The sequence below is a fragment of the Mobula hypostoma genome, chromosome 23 (genome assembly GCF_963921235.1).
Source record: "Mobula hypostoma chromosome 23, sMobHyp1.1, whole genome shotgun sequence".
NCBI lineage: Eukaryota > Metazoa > Chordata > Chondrichthyes > Myliobatiformes > Myliobatidae > Mobula > Mobula hypostoma.
In genome coordinates this window covers 37,131,392-37,157,320 of record NC_086119.1, presented here as the reverse complement: position 1 = coordinate 37,157,320, position 25,929 = coordinate 37,131,392, and the positions used below count along the sequence as shown (strand labels likewise).

Genomic DNA, 25,929 nt, shown 5'->3' with positions numbered 1-25,929 from the left:
AAAGGGCAGTTGGACCTCTAGCCTCTGCCAGAGTCAGGCTCTGCTTTTGTCCACAAGTATCACTGAGGGTGACTGCAGCTCCTCGGTCCAAGGAGCTGAGATCACTGGCCCTTAGCTCTAATCCGCAGTGGTTTTGGGGTAATGAGTTGTTCAGAGGTGGATTGGGGTACATCATCACATGCAACCTGTTGAGTTACAAGAGATAGAGTACTGCTTCTATCCTTTAACACCCACATCCTAGTATCTGTTTTCCCTCAGGTCCACAGTAAAAGTTCATATTGTTGTACCAATCTCCTTAAGAGCCAGAATGTCATGTTACTACTGGCAGCTGCGGCACTGTAGCCAGTTGCCATTGGGATTGATACAGATAATTTTAGTGCATGATTCAGGATGAAAACCAGCCTATTGAAAGTTGCAGCAGGTTCTCATCAACTTCCAAATTTAATACAGTTTAATGCACAAAAACAGTAAATAATTTCCAGGCATAAATGAATATATTTGGTATTACTATCATGGCACACTCATACTATTTTGGATTGCAATTATCTGGAGCAGCATTTCTTTTTTTTTTAAATAGAATGGATCTTGTAAAGCTAATATCAGTGAGTGATTGATTCTACTCAGTCCCTGGCACTATATACGCTCATATAACTCACTGTACAAAGTGACAAGCCAGAACGCGTCACATTATATGCAGTGAGGGAAGGGCTAACCTGTTTAAAAGGCTGAGATTCTGAAACGTGTTCAGAGAGATTCTGAGAGCCTGAGGTGAGTGATAACCTGTCTCCCAGACCCAAACCTGTAACAGGTCACTTGCTGACAACCTTTTGGCCCTTCTTACTGTACATCAAGGTTAAAATTGCAAGTGACAGCTAGGATAATGACGATGGAAACAAGGATTTTGACATTTTGAAAGTAATATTTGACTAGGATAGGGAAAAGGCAATCGGAACACTATAGGATTGTGATTAATGATTTGGAAGAGGGAATAGTTTAAGATATAATTGCTGGTCCCTGTGAGTTGTTAGAGTTTGGCTTTATCTGTGAGAGTTATTGAATACTTTATTTAGTTCTATTGTATAGTATAGTTCAGTACTTCTTAATTTTCAGTCTTAAAACTGTCAGCCCTAATTCATGTACTGAATATGTTTCTTTCAGAATGGTGCCCCTTTGGCTGTTGAGTGTGTCTTTCACCTGGCTTCACCTTTCTCAGATTTATGGAGTTCTGGCAGGTAAGGGTCTGATCAAAAATACCCCCATTCTAGCAAAATATCTTGGAGTGGGAGAATCCATGACTAATTTCCCAGAAACGCAATTGCTATGAATTGGAAAGACCAACTGAGATACCATCAAAATTTCTCACAACTCATTAACACGAGAAGTTCTGCAGATGCTGGGAATCCGAAGTTACACAAACAAAATGCTGAGAGGAACTCAGCAGGTCAGGCAGCATCTATAGAAGTGAATACACAGTTGAGTTTTCACGCTGAAACCCCTCCTCAGGACTAGAAAGGAAGAAGAAAGATGCCAGATAGGTAAAGCCAGGTGGGTAACAAAGATAAAAGGCAGAAGAGGTAGGAATCTGTTAGGGAAGGGGAGTGGAACATAGGAGAAAAGGAAAGGAAGAGGTAAGGTGATAGGCAGGTGAGAAGAGGAAAGGGACCAGATTGAGGAATAGAAGAGGGAGAGGGATTTTTTTTTTACAGGAGGGAGAAATCAATACTCATGCCATCAAGTTGGAGGCTAAACAGATGGAATATAAAGTTTTGCTCCTCCACCCTGAGGGTGGCCTCATCTTGGCACAAGAGGAGGCCATGGACTAACATGTTGGAACAGGAATGGGATTCAGAATTAAAAGGTTTGGCAACTAGGAAGTTCCAATTTTAGCAAGTGGAGCAGAGGTGCTCGACGAAGTGGTCCCCAATTTACGATCTGTGTCACCAGTGTAGAGGAGCCTGCATCGGAAGCACTGGAGACAATAGATAACCCCCATCGGATTGACAGGTGAAGTGTTGCCTCACCTGGAACAGCTGTTAGGAGGCCCTGAACTGAGGTGAGGGAGGAGGTGAATGGGCACTTTGGCTGCTTGCAGGGATATGTGTCAGGTGGGAGAATAGTGGGGAGGGATGAATGGACAAGGGAATCACGAAGGGAGTGATCCCTGTGGAAAGTGGAGAGAAGTGAGAAGGTAAAGGTATGTTTGGTGGTAGGATCCCTTTGGAGATGACAAAAGTTGCGGAGGATGACGTCTTGGATCAGAGGCTCATGAGGTGGTAGGTAAGGACAAGAGGAACTCTTATCACTGTTACGGAGGCGTGAAAATGTGTTGAGCACGAGAAATGAGGGAGATGCAGATTAGAGTAGCATCAGTGGATCTTACAAATCAGATGTTCTGAAATATGTAGCATCCATATCAGAATGGAAATGATCATCAGCACAATAGCTACATTTACAGCACTTTCTTTGAAAGTACTGATAATGACAAAATGCTTACACAATAAAGGTAACTACAACACGAGAGTATCTGAAACACATCGTGTTAATCAGGGAAATGCATACATACCACTTGAGAAAAGGGATGGGCTTCTGCATTGAAGCTTCATCACAGCATCAAGTCTTGTCCTAGAATTCACTTGGAACCATGTTTAAGAAACTAGCGGCAAATGTGCATCCACCCTGATGGTGGCATGTTGCATTTAAAGTGCCTGTCTGTCAGTAGCATGCACCCCTACGGGAAGTTAGGCATCACAGGAAGCAAGATGCCAGGATTATTGAAGGAACAGTGCCTGGAGACTGCAGTCACCAAGGCAGAGATCATCAGATAAGGAAGCAGAACCAGTGAGGTCTCAGCCCTCAGTAAGTGAACTTATGAAAGAATTCACAAATTGTTCTGTTAATTATATAGAACTTATGAAATTAATTATAACAATCTGCAGACTGTGCTAGCATAGTCGATTACTTGCTGAACTAGAGCCCTAGAGAGACAAGATTGAATCTCACCAAGGCATTAGGGGAATATTAATTAAATGTAGAATTCAAAAATAACTTCTTTAATGGTGGCTGTGGAACTGTAGGATAGTTGTAAAAGCTTATCTTGTTCAGCATGTTACTTTCAGAGATGGAAATCTGACATTCTTAGCTTGTCCAGATTAAATGTAATTGCAGGCAATCACTATGGTCGACTCTTAGTTCAATTCAGTGTAATTATCATAAAACCATACATGAATACAACCTAAGTAGGCAGAATTACTCTGGAGTCAAAGTGAAAAACACAGTACCAACAGTCACACATAGCACAAAGCAGGCACAAGATAGCAAGCACAAATGGTACTACAATTATGCAATAAAAGAACGCCAAAACTCGTACCATCAATCCACTGTCAACCATAATAGAGCCCGTCTCCTGCCAAGTGAATACTTGAACCCACAGGCGACACCATGCTTGAGGCCCAGTCCTCGCACACACAAGACAACAAGCACATATAGAATACCAGTAAAATACAACGCACAATATGCATTTATATAGTCCAGACCCCCAGCCCATCGAAAACATCAGTTGACCACAATAGAGCTCACTGGCCTCGAAGCATCCCAGGTGACACTGTAGGCTGAGGCCCAGTCCTCTCATAAACAAGCACATATAGAATATCAGTAAAATACAACCACACAAAATATATATGTACATAGTCCAGACCCTTCAGTTTATTGAAATCTTCAGTTGATTACAACTGTGCTATGCCACCCCAGCTTGAACACCTCTCCCCCGGTGGCTTGTAAAGCAGGCAGGCCCCCGGCTTGAAGCCCTGAGTCCCTTAAATGCCGCCAAAAAAATCTGCAGTTGACCACAACAAAGTTTGTCTTCTGCCAAGTGAAATCCTGGGAGCATAGCACCAATTCCATTCTGTGTGTAGCATCACACTACCCCTCACCACCTCACACTCCCACCCCCCCAGTGGAGCACACCCTTGCTCCCGGCAGCTGCATAGCTTGAAACATAGTCCTTGCTATAACCGTGCAGCTCCCCCACCATCCGCCCCTCTGTCATCCAATAAATCAGCAAGTCAAACTGCGCCATACCTGATTGTCAATGTCCATGGGAGTCTTGCGATCACAAGAAAGGTGACTATGATGGCCACTCGCTATTGGGCAGTAGGCCTCCATCAACTCAGTAAGCAGCATGTTGTGCAGCCCCTTCATCAGCTCTGCCAGCGAGCAGCTCAGTGATGGTGTAGACCTGGAGTGCTTTAAGTTCTTAATGTGTAACAGGATCTTATGATCATTAGAAATACATTCAAATTGAACAGTAGCACCTATTGTTGAAGCTGTCGAAGCCACTGAGACCGAACACGCCGCCATCTTGCCAGAAGTATATCCCTCATTCAGGACCATTTAAGGACAGCCAGACTAGCAAAGCCCCATCTCATGAAGAATTTTTGTAAAAATGGACCCACGTGTGCATTCAATGCACTACCTGAGATAATGAAGGTAACAAGAGCAGAATCTGGAGAAATTATTTTCATCAAGTCAAGTCACTTTCTATTGTCATTTTGACCATAACTGCTGGTACAGTACCCAGTTAAAAACGAGACAATGTTTTTCAGGACCATGGTGCTACATGAAACAATACAAAAACTACACTAGAATACAGACCTACCCAGGACTGCATAAAATGCACAAAACAGTGCAGGCATTACAATAAATAATAAAAACACGACAATAGGCACAGTAGAGGGCAATAGGTTGGTGTCAGTCCAGGCTCTGGGTATTGAGGAGTCTGATGGCTTGGGGGAAGAATCTGTTACATAGTCTGGTTGTGGGAGCCCGAATGCTTTGGTGCCTTTTGCCAGTTGGCAGGAGGGAGAAGAGTTTGTATGAGGGGTGCGTGGTGTCCTTCATAATGCTGTTAGGTTTCTGGATGCAGTGTGTGGTGCAAATGTCTGTAATGGCGGGAAGAAAGACCCCGATGATCTTCTCAGCTGACCTCACTATCTGCTGCAGGGTCTTGCGATCTGAGATGGGGCAATTTCCAAACCAGTCAGTGATGCAGCTGCTCAGGATGCTCTCAATACAACCTCTGTAGAATGTGGTGAGGATGGGGGGAAGGAGATGGAATTTTCTCAGCCTTCGCAGAAAGTAGAGACGCTGCTGGGCTTTCTTTGTTATGGAGCTGGTGTTGAGGGATCAGGTGAGATTATCCGCCAGGTGAACACCAAGAAATTTGGTGCTCTTAACGACCTCTACGGAGGAGTTGTTGATATTCAGTGGAGAGTGGTCGCTCTGTGTCCTCCTGAAGTCAACAACAATCTCTTTTGTGTTGCAGCACAGTCGTGGGTCAGCAGAGTGAACAGCAGTGGACTGAGCACACAGCCCTGGGGGTCCCCCCGTGTTCAGTGTGATGGTATTGGAGATGCTGTTTCCAATCCGGACTGACTGAGGTCTCCCAGTCAGGAAGTCTAGGATCCAGTTGCAGAGGGAGGTGTTCAGGCCCAGCAGTTTCAGCTTTCCAATCAGTTTTCTGAGGAATGATTGTGTTGAATACTAAACTGAAGTCTATGAAGAGCATCTGAACATACATGTCTTTTTTGTCCACGTGGGTTTGGGCCAGGTGGAGGGTGATGGCAATGGCATCATCTGTTGAACAGTTGGGACGGCACATGAACTGCAGGGGGTCCAGTGAGGGGGGCAGCAGGGTCTTGATGTGCCTCATGACGAGCCTCTCGAAACACTTCATGATGATGGATGTGAGTGCAACAGGACGGCAGTCACTGAGGCAGGACACTGAAGACTTCTTCGGCACGGGGACGATGGTGGCGACCTTGAAGCACGTAGGAATAACGGCACTGCTCAGGGAGATATTGAAGATGTCAGTGAGAATTTCTGCTAGCTGGTCTGCACATCCTCTAAGCACTCTTCCAGGAATATTGTCTGGTCCAGCAGCCTTCCATGGGTTGACCCTGCACAGGGTTCTCCTCACATCGGCCACAGTAAGACACAGCACCTGGTCATTTGGAGGAGGGGTGGTCTTCCTCGCCAGTTCCCATACCATGTACTAACACAAGTCTCTGACTGTGTCACCTATCTCAGTGCATTCCATATTGGCCTGTGAATGCAAAGTAAGTTATGCAATATGAAAAGTGCTATCAAAATGGACAGACATACCATGCATGATACTTATTTGCTATCAAAATGAAAATTGTAACTCCAACATGGCTTTCAAATTCAGAATAAATTTGGGGATCTTAAACAGCACTGAGGTCCATTGGGTGACAAAAACAGAACTTAAACCAGGACTCAGCATGGCAGAGAAGGTGGCTCATTGTTGTACAGGATTGTTTTTGCACTTGGTTTGCTTTCTTACTTTACCTGAGGGCATTGCTTGTGTCTTTGTTGATTTTTGCCTTAGTGTGATACTATGCTGTATTCCTACGAAGTGGAACCACATAATACCATAGATTATTTTCTTTTTGCTCACGATGAACAATAATACTCCTCTGTTAATTGTGTGTGTTCATTGAAACCAGCATAGCAGACAGGGTGAAACATGTTTTGAGGTCAGAACACTGAAAGACCTAGAGAGAGAGGGTGTGGAGAGTGTATTTCCAATAATAGAAGAATCTAAGACTAGAGGACCTCAGAACAGAAGATATTACTTTACAACAGAGATGAAGAGGAATTTCTTTAGTCAGAAGGTGATGAATTACGTATTGGAATTCATTGCTACAGGCAATGAATATAACACAGTAGAGGCGAAGTCGTTAGGTAATATTTTAAAGCACAGCTTGATACATTCTTGATTAGTAAGGGCATCAAAGGTTATATGTAGAAGGCAGGAAAATAGGGCTGAGAGGGAAAATAAATTAGCCATGATCAAATGGTGGAGCAAATTCAATGGACCAAATGGCCTAATTCTGTCCCAATGGTCCAATACAGCATACAAAACACATTGAATTGAATTAACTTTCTTACATCCTTCACATACATGAGGAGTAAAAATCTTTGTTACTTTTCCATCTAAATGTGCCATGTGCAATCATAGTAATTTATAATAATTTATAATAAATATAATAGTCAATGTAATATGTATAGAGTACACTCAAATCAGCGTGAGTTCATCAGTCTGAAGGCCTGGTGGAAGAAGCTGTGCCGGAGCCTGTTGGTCCTGGCTTTTATGCTGTGGTACTGTTTCCCGGATGGTAGCAGCTGGAATAGATTGTGGTTGGGGTGACTCGGATCCCCAATGATCCTACGAGCCCTTCTAACACACCTGTCCTTGTAAATGTCCTGAATCATGGGAAGCTCACAACTACAGATGCGCTGGGCTGTCTGCACCACTCTCTGAAGAGTCCTGCAATTAAGGGAGGTGTAGTTCCCAAACCAGGCAGTGATGCAGCCAGTCAGGATGTTCTCAATTGTGCCCCTGTAGAATGCTCTTAGGATTTGGGGGCCCATACCAAACTTCCTCAACCGTCTGAGGTGAAAGATGTGCTGTTGTGCATTTTTCACCACATAGCTGGTGTGTACAGATCACGTGAGGTCCCCGGTGATGTGGATGCTGAGGAACTTGAAGCTGTTTACCCTCTCAACACCAGATCCATAGTCATAGTCATACTTTATTGATCCCGAGGGAATCCATTGATGTCAATAGAGGTTAGCCCATCTCCATTCCTCCTGTAATCCACAACCAGCTCCTTTGTTTTTGCGACATTGAGGGAGAGGTTGTTTTCTTGACACCACTGTGTCAGGGTGATGACTTCTTCCTTATAGGCCACTGTTGAATTCAGCTATTTGAGACCTGAACAACAATTATTGATCAGAGGTACAAACTATGGCAGCAATGTAAATTGTGTGTCTGTTGCATTTTAGATTCTGAAGCTGACCCTACACCTATTAGTATACAGGATTCCACTGGTCTAGTGGAAAAAGGCTACCTCGATGATGAAAAGTAGGTATTTACCTGTGTTACCTTCTATTCCCATTAACTTGTTTGTAAATAGAGACAATCATAGGAATAAAATTCCATTCTTTCTGGACTGCAGTAATGATGGATATCAGAATCACTTACATACAATGGACAGAACATGTTTTAAAAAATGACCCTCCACTGCAGTTGTATTTGCCTCACATCCATCAAGTAGGCCTTTTAGTCAGTAGCTGGTAAATCCAGGCCTTTTGTCATTCAGATTAATAGTGACTCAAAATTAATACTGAAATCAAAACCCGCAGTGCCAACTAACAAATTAGCATCATTTGTTTGGTTGATCACTGTTTTGTGTAGTACAATCATTTTGGTGCTCTATGCAAATCTAGAATTAAACAGAATTTATGTATATAGTTGAAAAGGGACAGATATTGCAATTGATAGGTTTAGTTTTATGCCTATGAATCAAATATAGTTTGTATTAGTTGAGAACGTTTTACTGTTCGGGTTCAATGTAATATCAGAGAATGTATGGAGTATACAACGTGAAATTCTTACTCTTCACAGACATCCAGAAAACTGAAAAAACCTTAAAGAATGAATGACAGAAATGTCAAGACCCTGTAGCCCCTCGCCCATGCATAAGCAGCAGCAAAACATCAATCCTCCCCTCCCCCTCACCCTCCCCTTCCCCGCCTCCTCCCCCTCCCCTCCCCTTCCCCCTCCTCCTACTTGCTCCAGCAAAAGCATCGACTGCCTCCTGCTGTGCAAGCAGCTGCAAGGCTTCCAAAGAAACCATGATCTGGAGTTCTTCACAAACCTACCGTCCATCCCAACACTTCAACATGTCAACAGGCTCAGATGGTGGTATTGTTCCTGCAACAAATGAGAGTGGAGACCAGCAGCTCACTGTTTCGATGTTATAATATGCCGTGTTGTTTGTCCGAGACCCCGGACTCTCAATCACCATCAAAAGAGGGAGAGAGATAGAGAGGTAGAGAGAGAGATAGAGAGGGATGGACAGAGAGAGAGAGAGAGAGAGAGAGAGAGAGAGAGAGAGAGAGAGAGAGAAGGAGGGAAGGAGAGAAACAGATCATGCAGGGCCTTCTTTTGACAGCAGCATACTCCACCTGCTGCCTTGACGTTTCAGGCGGCGACATCGACAAGGAATTGTGTCATCCATATGGCTGCACCCCGAAGGCACACGTTTTCTATGCCTCATCTGGAGATATCGAAACGGCAGGATGCATGGCGAGTCCGAGAGTGAGAACTCACCATGCAAGGAGAACCATGGTTTGAGCTGCAGCTGTAAATCACGGACCTCGACAGAACCCCAATCACCTTGAAGAGAAAAGAGACACATGAGAAAAAAAAGAAGAAGCTGTTTTGTGGACAAACTGAAAGAAGTTGCCTGGGTCTACAGAAACTTCTGGCCTCATCTTATATACCATGGTTCAGATTAACTCTCAGTATGTTAGCCATTTGATTTTAGATAGCCATCTCAAATAGAGACATGGCCTTTGTACAGCACTTCAGTTCTGCTGAGCCCATCACAATCACCTATACTACTGTGACAAATTGAAAATGAGTTTGGTAATATTATTTATAAAAAGATGTGAGAATCTGCAGCCAATTAATCAATGGATTTCTGTGTTTACCTACATTGCATAATTATTTAAATTAATTTAAAATTTGGTCCAATGTTATTTCTGAACTAAAAATAATCTGGGAAATTATTTGTGAAAATACAGAAAAGCTGCATTATTATTCATATCTTTAACATCTGATACTTGTAATGCCACTTGCAACTATAAACACTTTGCATTACAAAATTGATACATTGTAATTCAAAAATGACAGAAGCTCAAAAAACAGAAAGGAATGCTGTGTGAAGCAGGCGTGAGTAGATCTGTTAGAGGGCATGAGATCTTAGAGGGCATGAGAGGAGCTGGGATGGTGGGTTGGCAGTGAGCTGGTTGGGACACCAGGGGAATTGAATTGAATTGTACCTTTGTAGAAGAAGAAAGGGAATGCATCAGCTTACATGTGTTGGTCATTTTTGGTCCATTAGGTCATATGGTGCAGTGATACAATTTTCTATTTTAACCTTAAGTGCTTACTAAGATGGTCAGACCAAGTTCGTTCTACACAGGCAGCCACTGTGAGATTCTATGCAAAATTTTCATTGAATTAGTTTGCTGGAGTAATCCAGGAGCAGACTGTTTCTGATAGATATGTGAAGGCTGTTATAATAGAAAAAACAGCAATTAAACATTTTGGACATGGGTCATTCCTACAATTGGGTTGAATGATACATTTTTTCAGATTCATACTGAAGCAGAAGGGTGCAGCCAGGGGCTAGAGAGATAGGGATAGAAATGGAGTAGAGGATGATGGGGAGGTAGGAAAAGGAAATTGTGAGAGATGGGAGATGAGGGCAAAGAAGAGGATAGGGAATAGCAAGGTGAATTTGGAAAGCAGGTAGCATGGGAAAAGCAGTACAAGATGTTAGAAGATGAAGGTCTGGAAACAGCAGAGCAAGTAAGATGGGGAAGCTAGCCCATTTGAAGTTGAGGAAGGCAGTTAAATGGTCTTCCTTCAGTTCCCTAAACTAGGATCCCTCATGTTAGCTAAGCAAAGGAGAATTGTTTTTTTTTAGGCATAGATCAGAACAGTGGGAGGAGAAAAATTATCTTAGCTTCCCAAATTCAAAAACTAAAGAGCTTGAAAGTTTCCTCAGAGAACAACAGTTCAAACTTGAGGCACTTGTGAATTCTGATGGATAATTAGGATAGCTATCAATAAAGAGATGCAAATAGAGAAAAGAACAACTGAGCAGGAACTATTTCATTTAGAATATTATTGTAATTCAGACTCTGACTAGAGTAAACATTTTGCTGCATCATCCCATGGATGATATGGAAATTATTCCATGGAAAGTCCCAAAAACACAACATAGTATGTATGATTTGATGCAGCATTACTGATAATTTGAATTAAAAGGCTTTGTCGCCACCAGTTTTATGCTCATAGCAGGGTACTGCTTGTTGTTAGTGTCATTTTCAATATCTTTTAAAATAAATGTTTAGCATTTATGTAACTGTTGTTTTACAAATAAAGTTTGCAGTACAAGCTTGTTGCTTAATTTATAAATGTTAACTTTCTGTCAGAAACAAAAATTGAACAGTGACAAAAATTGTTAAGAATAGTCTGCCAGGAAAATGGCAGAAGCAAATTATTTGTGTTTCCTAAAACAAAGTGAGATTTAGGACTATTACATTACTGAATGATAAGATAAAATAGGGATGTTAATGGAGAAAGATTATTTTATTAAGAGGTCCAACTTTAATGAGAATTAGGGGCCAGATGATTCCCAAATGAGGATGAACATGAAAGCTAGCTTCATTGGAAAAGTTAAAAAACTGGAATGGGCTCCTTGAGACTGTTAGGATATTTGATAGTCAGGATTTGACAGGGGGCTATTGATGGTCCAGAATTTTCTGTTGTGAAAATGAAATTTTCGTTTTACTCAGAAAGTAAGCATTGATAAGTTGTCAAAAGTCAATAAAAACTATTATGCATGTCAAGAATTCTTCTGCAATGACATTCAAATTGTAGGATCACTTCACCCATTCATTTTTTATTCTTCTAGTTCTGGAATTCAACATTCTGAGAATCTTGACAGGGACACTGATGATCGCGAAAAGAGTACCTGTGAGTTTAAAAAGAATGTTAGCCAAAAGCCTGGAATTTGTGAGGGGAAAGAGGAAAAAAGCAAAAGAAAATGCCTTTGTCTGTTACTGAGCTGCCATCACTGCCCAAGCAGTGATCCCATCTCCAGTGGTGCCTGTTGCTAACTCCATTTGAAGCATATCCGAACTTGAGGGGCTATAGCACGGGCATAGAACATTACAGCATAGTTCAGATCCTTGTGCTGACATTTTGACCTACTCTAAGATCAATCCAACCTTTCCCTCCTACATAGCCTTCCATTTTTCTATCATTCGTGCCAATCTAAGAGTTTCTTAAATGGCTCTAATGTATCAGCATCTACCATCATCTCTGACAGTACGTCCAATGCACCCACCTCTCTCTGTGTAAAAATCTTACCTCTGTCATTCCCTCTATACTTTCCTCCAATCACCTTAAAATGCCTCCTTATATTAGCCACTTCACCCATTGGAAAATATCTCTGGCTGTCCACTCAATCTATGACACTTGTCTGTCATGGTTCAGTCCGTGAAATCCACATTCCGGTTCACAGTCCAGTTCATCGATCCGGGTTTTCCTGTTTTCCCTTGTTTCATTGGGTGCCTTAATTGAGGCACCTGATTCTCATTTTGTGCTGGCACATAAATACCTCTGTAAACCAAGGATTCCTGGCTAGACTGTTCGCTTCTCCTCCCAATCTGAATCCCTGACAATTTTCCCGGCAGTCATCCCACCCCTGCGTCCAAGGAAGTGTCCCGGCCCTGCTCTCTAGAAAGCATCCCACCCCTGTGTCCAAGGAGGGTCCTGGCCCTGCGTCCTAGAAGGGTCCCGGCCCTGCATCCTAGAAGGGTCCTGGCTCCATACCCAAGAGCCTAATCAAGCCAAGTCCAAGAACCGAGCCAAATCTAGTCTAAGAGTCACGTCCTGTGCTAGAGTACCTCGCCCAGCCGGTGTTGCAGTTCTCTCATCCTGTCCAGGAGTCTCTCATCCTGTCCAATCCACGTCCAAGAACCTCGTCCTGTCCAAGTCAAAGCTTTGTGTTCTCGTCCTGTCCATGTGCCTCGTCCTGTGCAGGAGTTCCACATCCAGTCCTGTAGCCACGTCTTGTCCTCGCCTAGATCAGGGGTCCAAGCCCGAGTCAAGACCCAGTTTCTAGGTTCCTGTCCAGTATCTGGCTCGTAGTCCTAGCCCAGGCTCCTAGTTCCAAGTTCCTTGTCCTCGTCCCACTTTCCTAGTCTTAATCCTAGCCCAGGCCCGGTGTCCTTGTCTCGTCCAGGGCCTGTGTCCATGTCCAGCGTTGTCTGTTTCTGACTCCCCTTGCTTTCTTGATAAACCTTGTCCTGTACCTAGTACTTCAGTGTCTGTGTCTTGCATATGAGTCTGCTCCCAATGCCCCAATTATGACATTATCATATTGTACACTTCTATCAATCCGGACTGCAAAGCTCTAGCCATTAACCCTGAATTCTTCCTTTAAATTCAACCTTACAAAATATATCACTTCACATGTTTCTGGGTTGAACTCCACCTGCCGCATCTCAACCTAGCTCGCCGCCCTGTCAATGTCTTGTTATAGCCTACAAAAACCTTCTGTTATATCCATAACTGCACCAACCTTTGTGTCATCTACAAACTTACTAACCCACTCTTCCACTTTCTCATCCAAGTCACTTATAAAAATTAACAACAGCAGGGATCCTAAAAGAGAACTCTATGGAATATCACTGAACAGTGACCTCCAGGCAGAATATGCTCTGTCCACAACCTCCCTCTGCATTCAATGGGCAAACCAATTCTGTATCCACACAGTCAATTTCCCCTAGATCCTATGCCTCTTGACTTTGTGAATGAGCCTACCATGGTGAACCTTATCAAATGTCTTACTAAAATCCATATACACCACATCCACTGCTCTACCTTTATCAATGTGCTTTGTCACATCCTAAAAGAATTCAGTCAGGTTTGTGAGGAATGATCTGCCCCTAGCAAAGCCATAATGACTATCCCTAATCAGACAATGCTTTTCCAAATGTTTATAAATCTTGGTTCTAAATATCTTCTCTAAGAATTTGCCCAACACTGAAGTAAGACACACCGATTTATAACTCCCAGAGTTATCTCTACTCCCCTTCTTGAGCTAAGGAATAACATTTGCCTCCCTCCAATCATTTGGTACTACTCCTATGGCCAGTGAGGATGCAAAGATCATCGCTAAAGGTATAACTACCTCTTCCCTCATTTCCTGAAGTAACCTGGGTTATATCCTGTCCTGTGCTGCGAACTCACCTATCCTAATGTTTTCAACAGTTCCAGCACATCCTCTTTCTTAACATTGATACATTCCAGCTTATTAGTCTGTTTTATGCTGCCCTCATAAACATCACAGGCAATCTTACTGATGAATACTGAAGCAAAGTATTCATTAAGGACCTCCCATAACTCCTCTGACTCCAGATACATGTTTCCTCTTCAATCCCTGATCAGTTCTACTCTCACTCTAGCCGTCTTCCTATTCTTCATGTATGCATAGAATGCCTTGAGGTTTTCCTTAATCCTACTCACTAGGACATTTTCATGCCCCTTCTAGCTCCCCTGTCCATTCTTCAGCTCCTTTCTGGCTACCTTGTAACATTCTGAAACCCTGTCTTCAGCCTTCTTTCTTCCTCTTGATGAGATATTTTCCATGTCTTGCTACCTATGGGTCCTTCACTCGACTATCCTTTCCCTGCCTTGGACAAACCTATCCAGAATCTCATGCAAGCACTCCCCAATCAACCTTCATATTTCTGTTATGCATTTCCTTGAATACATCCATTCCTAAGTAACACCATAATTCCCTCTCTCTGAATTAAGTGCTTTCCCATACCATCTGCTCCTATCCATCTCAAAGGCTTTGGTAAAGGTCAGGGAGTTGTGGTCACTGTCTTCGAAATGCACACCCCAATTATGTCCCTTAAACTGGAGGGTTACAGCATTACTGTCCATGGGAATAATCTGCTGTATTCTGAGTACATGTATGACAATTAACCAACTCTGCAAGAGACCAAAGAGAGCTCAATAAAAACTCTTTAATATTAACTATATAGCAATTTTACAAACCTTGGAACAATGTTTAATTCCTTACTTCATGCTCATCTGCAAGGGGAAAATATGAAAATTTCAGTGGAGAAAAAATAAGTAAACCAAAAATATATTTTTAAATATTCATTGGGGCATACAGAGGGTTTAATGTTTACGGAAAAAAAGATTTGGAGAGTTTAATATGAACAAGAAATGGGGATACCAAGCTTAAGTTTACTTAAGTGTACTTGTTTGAATCTAACTTCACTTTTGATCTTAGTTAAAAGGTGTGGCACCGTTCCCTTTGTTGCACACGGATCCTACGTGCTATTGCATAGAAAGGCTATGTACACTTGTAAAAAAGGATATGAACTACTGGGAAGTGAAACAATCATCTGTGATGCATGGGGTCGATGGAGCCAAGCACCACTATGTTTGCGTAAGCACACTAATGTTTTATTTTCACAGGACCAATTACATAACATTCCCACAAAATATAGTACATAGCCAATTGTAACTTCTATCTCTCTGGCAGGATTCGTTCCATAGTCCAGTATCAAGCAAACTATCTATGATGTCTGTTAGTGTTTTCACTACATGAATTATGATAAAAATTAGGGCAGGTTGCACTTGGAAGGCTGGTATTTCAGAATGCAATCCATATCCTTTGGGTTTCCAGCTGGATGCCAGAGAAATGCAACTTCAACTTGAGAACCACAAACAGAATGGAAGAAAAGATTTTTCATATGTAGTATAATCATCTCCAGGTCATAATGACAGAACCTACAGTATATGCATCCCTGCACAGAAGTCAGAATTTATGTTGCCACTGATGTCGTTGTTCATAGAATAATAGAATTCTACCACATGGAAACAGATCATTGGGACTAACTCATTGATGCCAACCAGTGGGGAATCCTGTGTAGTAATCCTATAGCCCACCACTTGGTCCATAGCCATCTATGAATTAGATATTCAAGTGCTCATCTAGATACTTCTTAAATGCTGTCATCAATCCAGCTTCAACCTCTTTCTCAGACAGTGCATTCTAGGTACTTGCTACTCTCTGGATGAAGAGGTCCCTTTCACATCGAATCTAAATCTTTATCGTTACACTCTTATTAATAAAGTTAGAGTTTTCTTCAAATTCTTTCTCTTATCAACTTTTGAAGCTTATTCATGTTACTCAAGAATATCTGCAAACCAGCTAAAATTTGCCATGTCCCATACACCAGCAGATGCACCTTCCTCTTTATGTTGAGAGCTAAAAGGTGATGTATTAGAGATGAGCAGAAAGCTAGTTATTACATTCACAAAGCACTCCTCAATAAAGTTTTAGCAAATCCTAACATAGATGAAGCTTCAATAACTTATAATGAGCATGCTATCTAATGGATGACTGTAAATTTTACTAAAGGCACATCCAGTCAAAATATTAGCATGCAAGTGTATTCTTGGAGTGGGGAGAATAACTGGGCTGTGTAATAGCTCAGAAGCAGCCAACAAGGAAATCTGTGAACTTAACTAAGCATTACTGAGGAGGAGCAAGATCAGATGACAACCGATAAAAAGTAGCAGTGGGAAGGCAAAATTGAGACAAATGTGCTTCTTTATGAGAAATGAATGCATACATTTCAGGGGACTTCCATCTAGCCCAAATTTACCAGAGTATGAGCAATAGAGAATGACACAATGTAAACAGACAAAACATTAGTCTAAAATCTTATTTGTTAAGATTAATGAAAAAGATCCTCAAAGCACTAATTCAATGAAGAACAGAATGATCTTCTGATGAAGAGTTCACATCAAACATCAAAACAAAAAGCATCCCTCTTTCTACTCTATCACCAGATATTATTCATTGATCTTCATGGAAATTGTGGAATTCTTTCTTTGCTAGTTTTCAATTTACAAAGATCTGCTTGGACATGGTTGTAGAACCAATACTCGAGGCATTTTCTGGCATTTTGCACCCTACAGACACTTTCCAGATGCATATCATATCAGGCCTGAGTACCAGCATACCGCTTATGAAGACTATACTAAATGATCATGCTAAGCAAAATTATTCCTCTGTTTTCCTTCTCATTTGTTCCAATCTTTAAGACTGTCCAGTGGGTTAGATACAATGATGAATTATAAAGTTTTCTTTGGAAGAGAAAAAGGACTTTGAGAAGAACAGTTGAAATGAATCCCAGACAGGATAATTATAAAAGAAACTATGTTTTGTCCCATTTTTTACCAGACATCATAAAAAGTGCCTTTTCCCTCTATAGCAGAACCCAAGGCAAGTTTCTGCATCAGTTAAGTTCATTTAAGCTGATAGAGTTAATGTTGTGTTTTACACTCTGTGGCCACTTTATTACCTACCTCCTGTACCTAATAAAGTGGCCACTGCATGTAGATTTGTGGTTTTCTGCTGCTGTAGCCCATCCACTTTAAGGTCCAATGTGTTGTACATTCAGAGATGCTCTCCTGCACACCAGTGCTGTAACAGGTGGTTATTTGAATTACTGTTGCTTCCTATCAGCTTGAACAAATCTTCTGGCCTCATTAACGAAGTGATTTTAACCACAGAACTGTCATTCAGTGGATGTTCTTTCTTTTTGTTAATCACACTATCGTCTATAAACTCTAGAGATTGTTGGGCGTTTTATTGTTGATCCTCAATTTCCTCACCGGAAGACCACAGTCTGTGAAGATGAGGAATAACATCTCCAGCTCGCTGATAATCAATATTGGCACACCTCAAGGATGTGTGCTTAGCCCATTAATTCCCGGGGTGGCGGGACTGAATTATGTTGAAAGGTTGGAGCGACTGGGCTTGTATACACTGGAATTTAGAAGGATGAGAGGGGATCTGGTTGAAACATAGAAGATTATTAAGGGATTGGACACGCTAGAGGCAGGAAACATGTTCCCGATGTTGGGGGAGTTCAGAACCAGAGGCCACAGTTTAAGAATAAGGGGTAGGCCATTTAGAACGGAGTTGAGGAAAAACTTTTTCACCCAGAGAGTTGTGGATCTGTGGAATGCTGTGCCTCAGAAGGCAGTGGAGGCCAATTCTCTGGATGCTTTCAAGAAAGAGTTAGATAGAGCTCTTAAAGATAGTGGAGTCAAGGGATATGGGGAGAAGGCAGGAACGGGGTACTGATTGTGGATGATCAGCCATGATCACAATGGGCCAAATGGCCTACTCCTGCACCTATTGTCTATGTCTATTGCTTAACTCTCACTACACCCATGATTGTGTGGCTAGGCACAGCTCAAATGCCACCTATAAATTTGCTGATGACATAACTATTGTTGGCAAAATAAGGATCTAATACTTTGTTGGCAGAATTTCAGATGGTAACAATAAGGCACATAGGAGTGAGATGCATCAGCTAGTTGAGTGGTGTCATAGCACAACCTCCCACTCAATGTCAGTAAGAACAAACAGTTGATCGTGGACTTCAGAAAGGAAAGATGAGGCAACACACAGCAGCCCACCTTGAAGGATCAGAAGTAAGCAATTTCAAGTTCCTAGATGTCAATACCTCTGAGGATCTATCTTGGGCCCAACATATCAATGCAGTTACAAAGAAGGCAAGACAGTGGCTATATTTCATTAGGAATTTGAGTATGTAATCAAAGACGCTTGCAAATTTCTACAGCTGTACTGTGGAAAGCATTTTAACAGGCTGCATCACTGTCTGGTATGGTGAGGGGACTGCACTGGATTGAAATCAACGGCATAAAGTTGTAAACTCAGTCAGTTCCATTCTGAGCACTAGCCTGCTCGCATCCAGAACACCTTCAAGGAGTGATGCCTCAGAGAGGTGGTATCCCCCATCACCCAGGATATGCCCTCTTCACATTACTACCATCGGTGAAATGGTACATTGCAGTACATAACTATAAATTACAATAAGAATGTTCTCCATGGTACATCTGTAGAAATTTGCTAGTCTTTGGTGTTGTGTCAAGCCTTGTCAAACCACTGATGAAATTTAGCCACAGTCATGCCTTCTTTGTAATTGTATTAATATGTTGGGCCTAAGATTGATCTTCAGAGAAGTTGACACCCAGGAATTTGAAACTGCTCACTCTTTCTACTACTGATCCCTTGATGAGGACTGATGTGTGTTCCCTTGACTTCTCCTTCCTGAAGTCCACAATCAGTTCCTTGGCCTCACTGATGTTGAGTGCAAGGTTGTTGTAGTGACACAACTCAACCAGTTAATCTAACTCACTCATGTATGCCTCCTCTTCACCATCTGAAATTCTGCCAACAATAGTTGTGTTACCAGCAAATTTATGGATAGCATTTGATCTGTGCCTAGCCACACAGTCGTGGGTGTAGTGAGAGTAGAGCAGTGGGTTAAGCATACATCCTTGAGGTGAGACCTGGTTGATTGTCAATGAGGAAGAGATGCTCTTTCCAATTCACACAGATTGTAATCTCCCAGAGAGGAAGTCAAAGATCCTGTTGCAGAGGGAGGGAGAGAGACTCAGGTTTTGGAACTTGTTGATTAGTACTGAGGGTATGATGGTGTTGGACACTGAGTTGTAATAAAGAAACAGCAGCCTGACATATGTATTGCTATTGTCCAGCTGTTCCAAAGCTGAGTGAGATTGCATTTGCTATAGACTTATTGTGATAAGAGGCAAATTCCAGCAGGTCCATCTCCTTGCTTAGGCAGGATCTGATTCTGACCATGACCAACCTCTCAAAGTGCTTCATTATATTAGCTTTGAGTGCAACTGGTGACAGATGTAGAGGCAGCTAATCTGCTCTTCCTGGACATTGGTATTATTGCTGCCCTTTTGAAGCAGGTGGGAACTTTTGACTGCAGCAGCGCAAGTTTGAAGACGTCCTTAAACACTCTTGCCAGTTGGTTGGCACAGGTTTTCAGTGTCCTACCAGATACACCATGCCTTGAGCGGGTTCAACCTCTCAATAGATTTTCTGACACTGGCTCTGAAATGGAGATCACAGGGTCACCAGAAGCTACAGGAATTCACACAGGTGCAGTTTTATTCTCCCTTTCAAAGTGTGTATAAAAGGCATTGATCTCATCTGGAAGTGAAGCATCACAGCTATTTATGCAAACACGAGGAATTCTGCAGATGCTGGAAATTCAAGCAACACACTTCAAAGTTGCTGGTGAACGCAGCAGGCCAGGCAGCATCGAAGGGTCTCAGCCTGAAACGTCGACTGTACCTCTTCCTAGAGATACTGCCTGGCCTGCTGCGTTCACCAGCAACTTTGATGTGTGTCACAGCTACTTACATTAGGTTTCACCCTGCAGGTATGTCCAGTATTTCTCAAAGGCATACACTCATCCACCCAGATATTGATAAGGTTGGAGATAGCTGTGATGTATTCATTCAGGTTCAAAGATGAATCTTCAAATATAGCCCAGTCCGCTGACTCAAAGTAGTCCTGTAAGTGTTCTTCTGCCTCCCGTGACCATACCTTCTTGATCCTCACCACTGGTGCAGCAGTCCTTAGTGTCTGCCCATATGCCTGGAGTAGAAGTACAGCTAGGTGATCAGATTTTCCAAAGTCAGGGTGTGGGATGGCACACTAATCATTTTTGATGGTGTATAACAATAATCCTCTACTTCTACAGGTGATATGTTAGTGGTAGCTGTCAGAGACTTCTTCAAGTTGGCCTGTTTGAAATCCCCCACAATGACTGGAAAGGCATCGGGGTGCATTGTTTTGTGATTGCTGTTCATGGTACTCAGTTCCTCAAAGTTCACATTTCAAAGTAATATTTATTATCAGAGTACATTCAGTACACGTCACCACATACAATTCTGCGATTCTTTTTTCTGCAAGTGTACTTGGTAAGTCTATAGAGTAGTAACTGTAAACAAGATTAGTGAAAGAGCAAGAGCATAAAGGACAACAAACTGTGAAAATGTAGATATAAATAAATAGCAATAAATAACGAGAGCATGAAATAACAAGATAAGGAGTCCTTGAAGTGAGATCATTGGTTGATAGAACATCTCAATAGATGAGTATAGTTATCCTCATTTGTTCAAGAGCCTGATGGCTCAAGGATAACAACTGTTCTTGAACCTGGTGGTGCGAGTCCTGAGGCTCTTGTACCTTTTACCTGATGGCAACAGTGAGAAAAATGCATGGATTGGGTGGTGAGGATCTTTGATGATGGATGCTGCTTTCCAACAACAACGTTTCATGTGGATGTGCTCAGTGGTTGGGAGACCTTTACCCATGATGTACTAGGCCGAATCCACTACCTTTTGTAAGATTCTCCACTCAAAGGCTTTGGTGTTCCCATACCGGGCTGTAATGCAGCCAGTCAATACACTTTCCACTACACATCTGTAGAAGTTTGTCAAGATTTTTGTTGTCATGTCAAATCTCCACAGATTCCTAAGGAAGTAGAGACATTGTCATGCTTTCTTTGCAATTACATTTATATGATGGGTCCAAGGTCGTCTGAGATAGTGACACCCAGGAATTTAAATTTACTGACCCTCTCCACTCTGATCCTCCAATGAGGGCGGGCTTATTGACCTCTAGTTTCTCTTTCATGAAGTCTACAATCAGTTCTTTGGTCTTGCTGACATTGAGTGAGAGGTTGCTGTTATTATGACACCACTCAGCCAAGTTTTCAATTTCTTTCCTGTATGCAGATTTATCACCACCTTTGATATGGCCCACCATAGTGGTGTCATCAGTAAATTTGAATAGGGTGTTGGAGCTGTACTTGGCCACACAGTCATAGGTGTAATGCGAGTAGAGCAAGGGCTAAGTACACATCCCAGCGGTGCACCAGTGCTGATGGAGATCGTGGAGGAGCTGTTTTTGCCAATCCAAACTGACTGGGGTCTGCAAATGAGGAAATCCAGGATCCAATTCCACAAGGAGGTATCGAGGCCCAGGCCTTGGAGTTTACTGATCAGTTTTGAGGGGATGATAGTATTGAATGCTGAGCTGTAGTTGATAAAAAGCATCCTGATGTATGCATCTTTGCTGTCCAGATGCCCCAGAGCTCTGTGAAGAGCCAATGAGATGACATCTGTTGTGGACCTGTTGTTCCAGTAGGCTAATTAGTTTGGATTCAAGGCACCACTCAGACAGGAGCTGATATGCTTCAACATGAGCCTCTCAAAACACTTCATCACTGTGCACTATTTATTGAGGCATGTTACCACATTCTTCTTAGGCACCGGTATGATTGAATTCTGCTTGAAGTAGATGGGTACCACACACTGCTGAAGCGAGAAGTTGAAGAGAATACACCAACCAGTTGGTCAGCACAGGTCTTCACTACTCAGCCAGGTACTCTGTACGGACCAGGTGCTTTCCTTGGATTCGTCCTCTTGACGGCAGCCCGCAAGTCATCTTCAGATACTGAGACCAAAGGATCATCAGATGTGCGGGTGTACGATGGTTCCTCCATGTTCTGGCAGTCAAAGCGAGCATAGAGAGCATTGAACTCATCTGGAAGCCAAGCTCTTCTGTCCCCCATATCACTGAATTCAATGTTGTAAGAGGTTATGGTATTCAAACCCTGCCATAGCTGTGGAGCATTCCTCATTGATTCCAGTCTAGGCTGGAATCTCCACTTTGCCCATGAGATGGTTTCCCAGAGATCAGACCTGCTCCTCATGTAGCATTTTTGATTTTTGACTTGAATGCCTCTGATCTGGCCAACAGCAAATTCCGGCTTTCATGGTTCATCCAGGGTTTCTGATTGGGGTTAACCCTGAACGATTTTGTGGGTACACACTCATCTACAGCTGTTTAAATAAAGTCCGTTACAACCCTGGTGTAGTCATTAAGATCCACAGATGAGTGCTTGAACACTGCCCAGTCCACTGGCTCAATGCTATTCTGTAATCGTTCCTCAGCCTCCCATGACCACCTCTTAGTTGTCTTAATCTCTGAGGCCTTGCTCTTTCGGCTCTGTCTGTATGTGGGTGGTAGGAGTACAGTCAAATAGTCCATTTGTCAAAATGTGGTCTAGGAAGGGAATGGTAGGCCTTATCATAGTGTAGCAGTGGTCTAGTGTGTTGTTACCTCTGGTTCAACAGGTACAGATAATTGGGCTGGGTTTTCTTCTAAAAGGCCTGGTTGAAGTCTCTGACTATAACTTGAAATGCATCACAATGGGCTGTTTCTTGTCTGCAGACATCATTGTGTCGAGTTGTGAGTGCTTGCTTATAGGCGGCTGCTGGAATCAGGATTACAGATGAGAGCTCCCGAGGCAAATAGAAACTGCAGTCAGGATTACGGATGAGAACTCCTGAGGCAAATAGAATGGTCTACAATTGATTGTTAGATGTTCTAAATCAGGGGAACAAGAGGCTGACATAACCACCCCCCCCCATTGGTACACTAAAGAGAATTGACCAAAAAGCACACGACATTACCACTTCCCTTACCAGAGTCCATGGTTTGATCCATTCCAAAAATTTTAAGACCTTTAGGTCTGATTGCTGCGTCTGGCATGTCTGCTAATGACCAAGTCTCAGTACAGCCATCAATCGAGATCTGAATCATCTGCCTTTGAAACAATGGCCTTACCTTGACATTGTTAATCTTATTTTCCAGTGACTGCACATTCACCAACAAGATGCTGGGCAGAAGAGGCCTCATCCTTTTGCGTTTCAGTCTGATTTGGATCCCCGCTCTCCTGGCACGTTTTCGGCCATGCCAGTGACCCTTAAAGGTGCCACAATTAACAGCTCCGCTGAAGCACATGGTTTCTGCTCCACATTCAGTCTTCCAGTGCCTTCCTAACATTGGCCAGAGGTGAAATGTGCACCACTACCAAGATGATAGTGGGACACTTCCGCGGCAGATAGAATAGATGACACTTGACCACTAGATGTGCCAGGTCGATTGAGCAGGACTGATTCAGAACCATCATGTCTGTGCACCATGATGAGTTGATCATCAAGCATACTCCATCTCCCTTACCTTTAAAAGAGTCAGTTGTGCAGTCTATTCAGCGCTGTGTTCAAAATGGCATGGGTTAGCCATGTTTCTCTGAAGCAACATACACAGCAGTCCTTGATGTCCCTCTCATACAACAATCTTGTTCTGAGGTCTTCAATTTTTATTTTCCAGAGCCAGCAAGATAATTGGGAGTAGGGATCTAAGTTCTCTGCATTTCAATCGTGCCTTTCCATGTTTCTGTTTTCTTACAGGGGAACAGTACTCACAGCCTGAATCTGCTGTCTGGGATCCACTGATTTTGAGGATCATTATATTTTTTAAATGTCTTAAAACCATGTTGCTTACTGCATTACCCACAGTGTGAATGTATAGAGGTATACAGAATTATAAGATGTTTTGATAGGGTGAACGCATGTAGGCTTGCTCCCCTCAGATTGGGTGCAACTGGAACTAGAGGTCATAGGTTCAAGGGTAAAGGGTGAAATACTTAAGGGGAATCTGAGGGGGAGCTTCTTCACTTAGAGGGTTATGTGAGGGTGGAACAAGCTGCCAGAGGAAGTGATAGATGTGAGTTCAATTGAAACATTTAAGAGAAGTTTGAATATGTACAGTACATGGATAAGAGAGGTCTGGAAGACTATAGTTTGGGTGCAGATGGATGGGACTAAGCAGAAGACCAGATGGATTAGATGGGCTGAAAGGCCTGTTTCTAGCTTATAATGCTCAATGACTCTATGACATACATATCTGAATACATGCCTGGAATTATTGGCTTGCAAGAATTTCCCACTCATTTTATAGAAGAAAATATATTGCTTTATGAAATTTTTTTAAAAATCAGGTTTTTAACTAAACTTTGAAATTTTGTTTCCAGCAAGACCAAAGTTCTTTCCAGGACCTAAAGGTGAACCAGGTGAGCCAGGTCTAATGGGAGCAAAAGGTGAACCAGGTGAAGCAGGATCTACGGGACCAACTGGACCTTGTGGTATTGCTGGAAGTAAAGGTGCAAGAGGTGCAGGAGGTCCCAGTGGGACGCCAGGAACAAAAGGAAGCACTGGTCTCCCTGGACTACCAGGACTAAGAGGTGCGAATGGCAAGAATGGCCTCCAAGGTGCAAAAGGTACTTATGGTGATCCTGGAGCAACTGGACCACCTGGAGCTCAAGGCGCACGAGGAAAGCCAGGATACAAAGGAGTAGCAGGTGATCCTGGAGAACCAGGTACTCCAGGACTCTCCATTACCTGGAGTAGGTCTGCTTTTTGTGTCAAACTTGGCACTGGCAGTGTTCTCAGTAACCACCCAATAGACTTCCACGAAATTCTGTATAATGAAGATGGCGACTATAATACTGAGAACAGTACATTTAATTGTCGCATTGCTGGTGTCTATGCATTCCATGCATATTTTGAAGTGAAAACAGGAAATGCACAGATTGCAATAATGGTAAATGACCAACGTATTTACCACAATTCCCAGCCATATTCTTTATATCCTGAAATGTCAACTGTTGGAACTATTGTGGAACTCAAAGTAGGTGACAAAGTCTGGGTACAGCCTATCGATTCTGATACTGGTATTTGCCATAACAGTTATTTCATGGGTTACTTGATTTATGACCGCAAATAAAGATGTAATTATTTGCAGGTGCAATTTCACATTTTATGTATATCTAATTCCAATATTGATCTTAGCAACTACCTATATTCACTATTTTCACTGGCATGTGTTATATTTTTATAATATACCCATTAAACAATCTGAAAACAATAAAATGTCCTTAACTCAGTTTTATAGATCTGGGAGTATGGGATACGTTATTTATTTGTGGGCTTTTTTTTTGCAAGAAAAGAAAAACCTAAGTTTGCTTCAAGATTGCCAGTTTTAGATAAATTTCCAAGCTTCCCTTTATCTTACAGATGCTCCACTGATAAACCCCAAATACTTTTTATGGGGAAAATCACACCTCAGGCTTTAAAGTTTGATCAGCAATTTGATCTGTACAGTATAATGTCAGACTGTGAAAGCTGGAAGGTCAGAAAGCAAAGAGACCACTACATGTGTCCCATCATGAAATGTGAATGTGAGAAATATCAGTAAAAGACAACTTGAGATGAACAAGTCCTTAATGTTGGTAACGATATGATGGACAGTTATTGTACCTGATAGAATTGTACACTCTGTCACCATTGAACCTGACCTTAAAAATACACTCAAACATTCTCAGGCATGTAAAGAAACTGATGGTTTTAACCACTTTTCTTCTAAGCTGTGTGGGTGTCTGGCCACACTGTAACTGAAATGCCTCCATGCA

General features: G+C 42.3%; 2 protein-coding genes across 2 annotated transcripts in view; one reads left to right on the top strand and one right to left on the bottom strand.

Annotated features, from left to right (window-relative positions):
- LOC134337000 (collagen alpha-1(X) chain-like) overlaps positions 1 to 4,332 on the bottom strand; it is a 61,368-nt gene extending 57,036 nt beyond the window's left edge. Inside the window, exon 1 of the mRNA XM_063031740.1 lies at positions 4,078 to 4,332. The gene's annotated coding sequence lies outside the window, so the exon portion shown is untranslated. The remainder of the gene's footprint in view (positions 1 to 4,077) is intronic.
- LOC134336679 (complement C1q and tumor necrosis factor-related protein 9B-like) lies at positions 1,163 to 25,477 on the top strand. The gene is made up of 5 exons (XM_063031037.1): positions 1,163 to 1,232; positions 7,864 to 7,942; positions 11,571 to 11,632; positions 14,970 to 15,128; positions 24,493 to 25,477. The coding sequence occupies exons 4-5, from the start codon at positions 15,035 to 15,037 to the stop codon at positions 25,242 to 25,244; spliced, it is 846 nt and encodes a 281-aa protein (XP_062887107.1). The 5' UTR covers positions 1,163 to 1,232; positions 7,864 to 7,942; positions 11,571 to 11,632; positions 14,970 to 15,034; the 3' UTR covers positions 25,245 to 25,477.
- Positions 25,478 to 25,929: the final 452 nt, after the last annotated feature.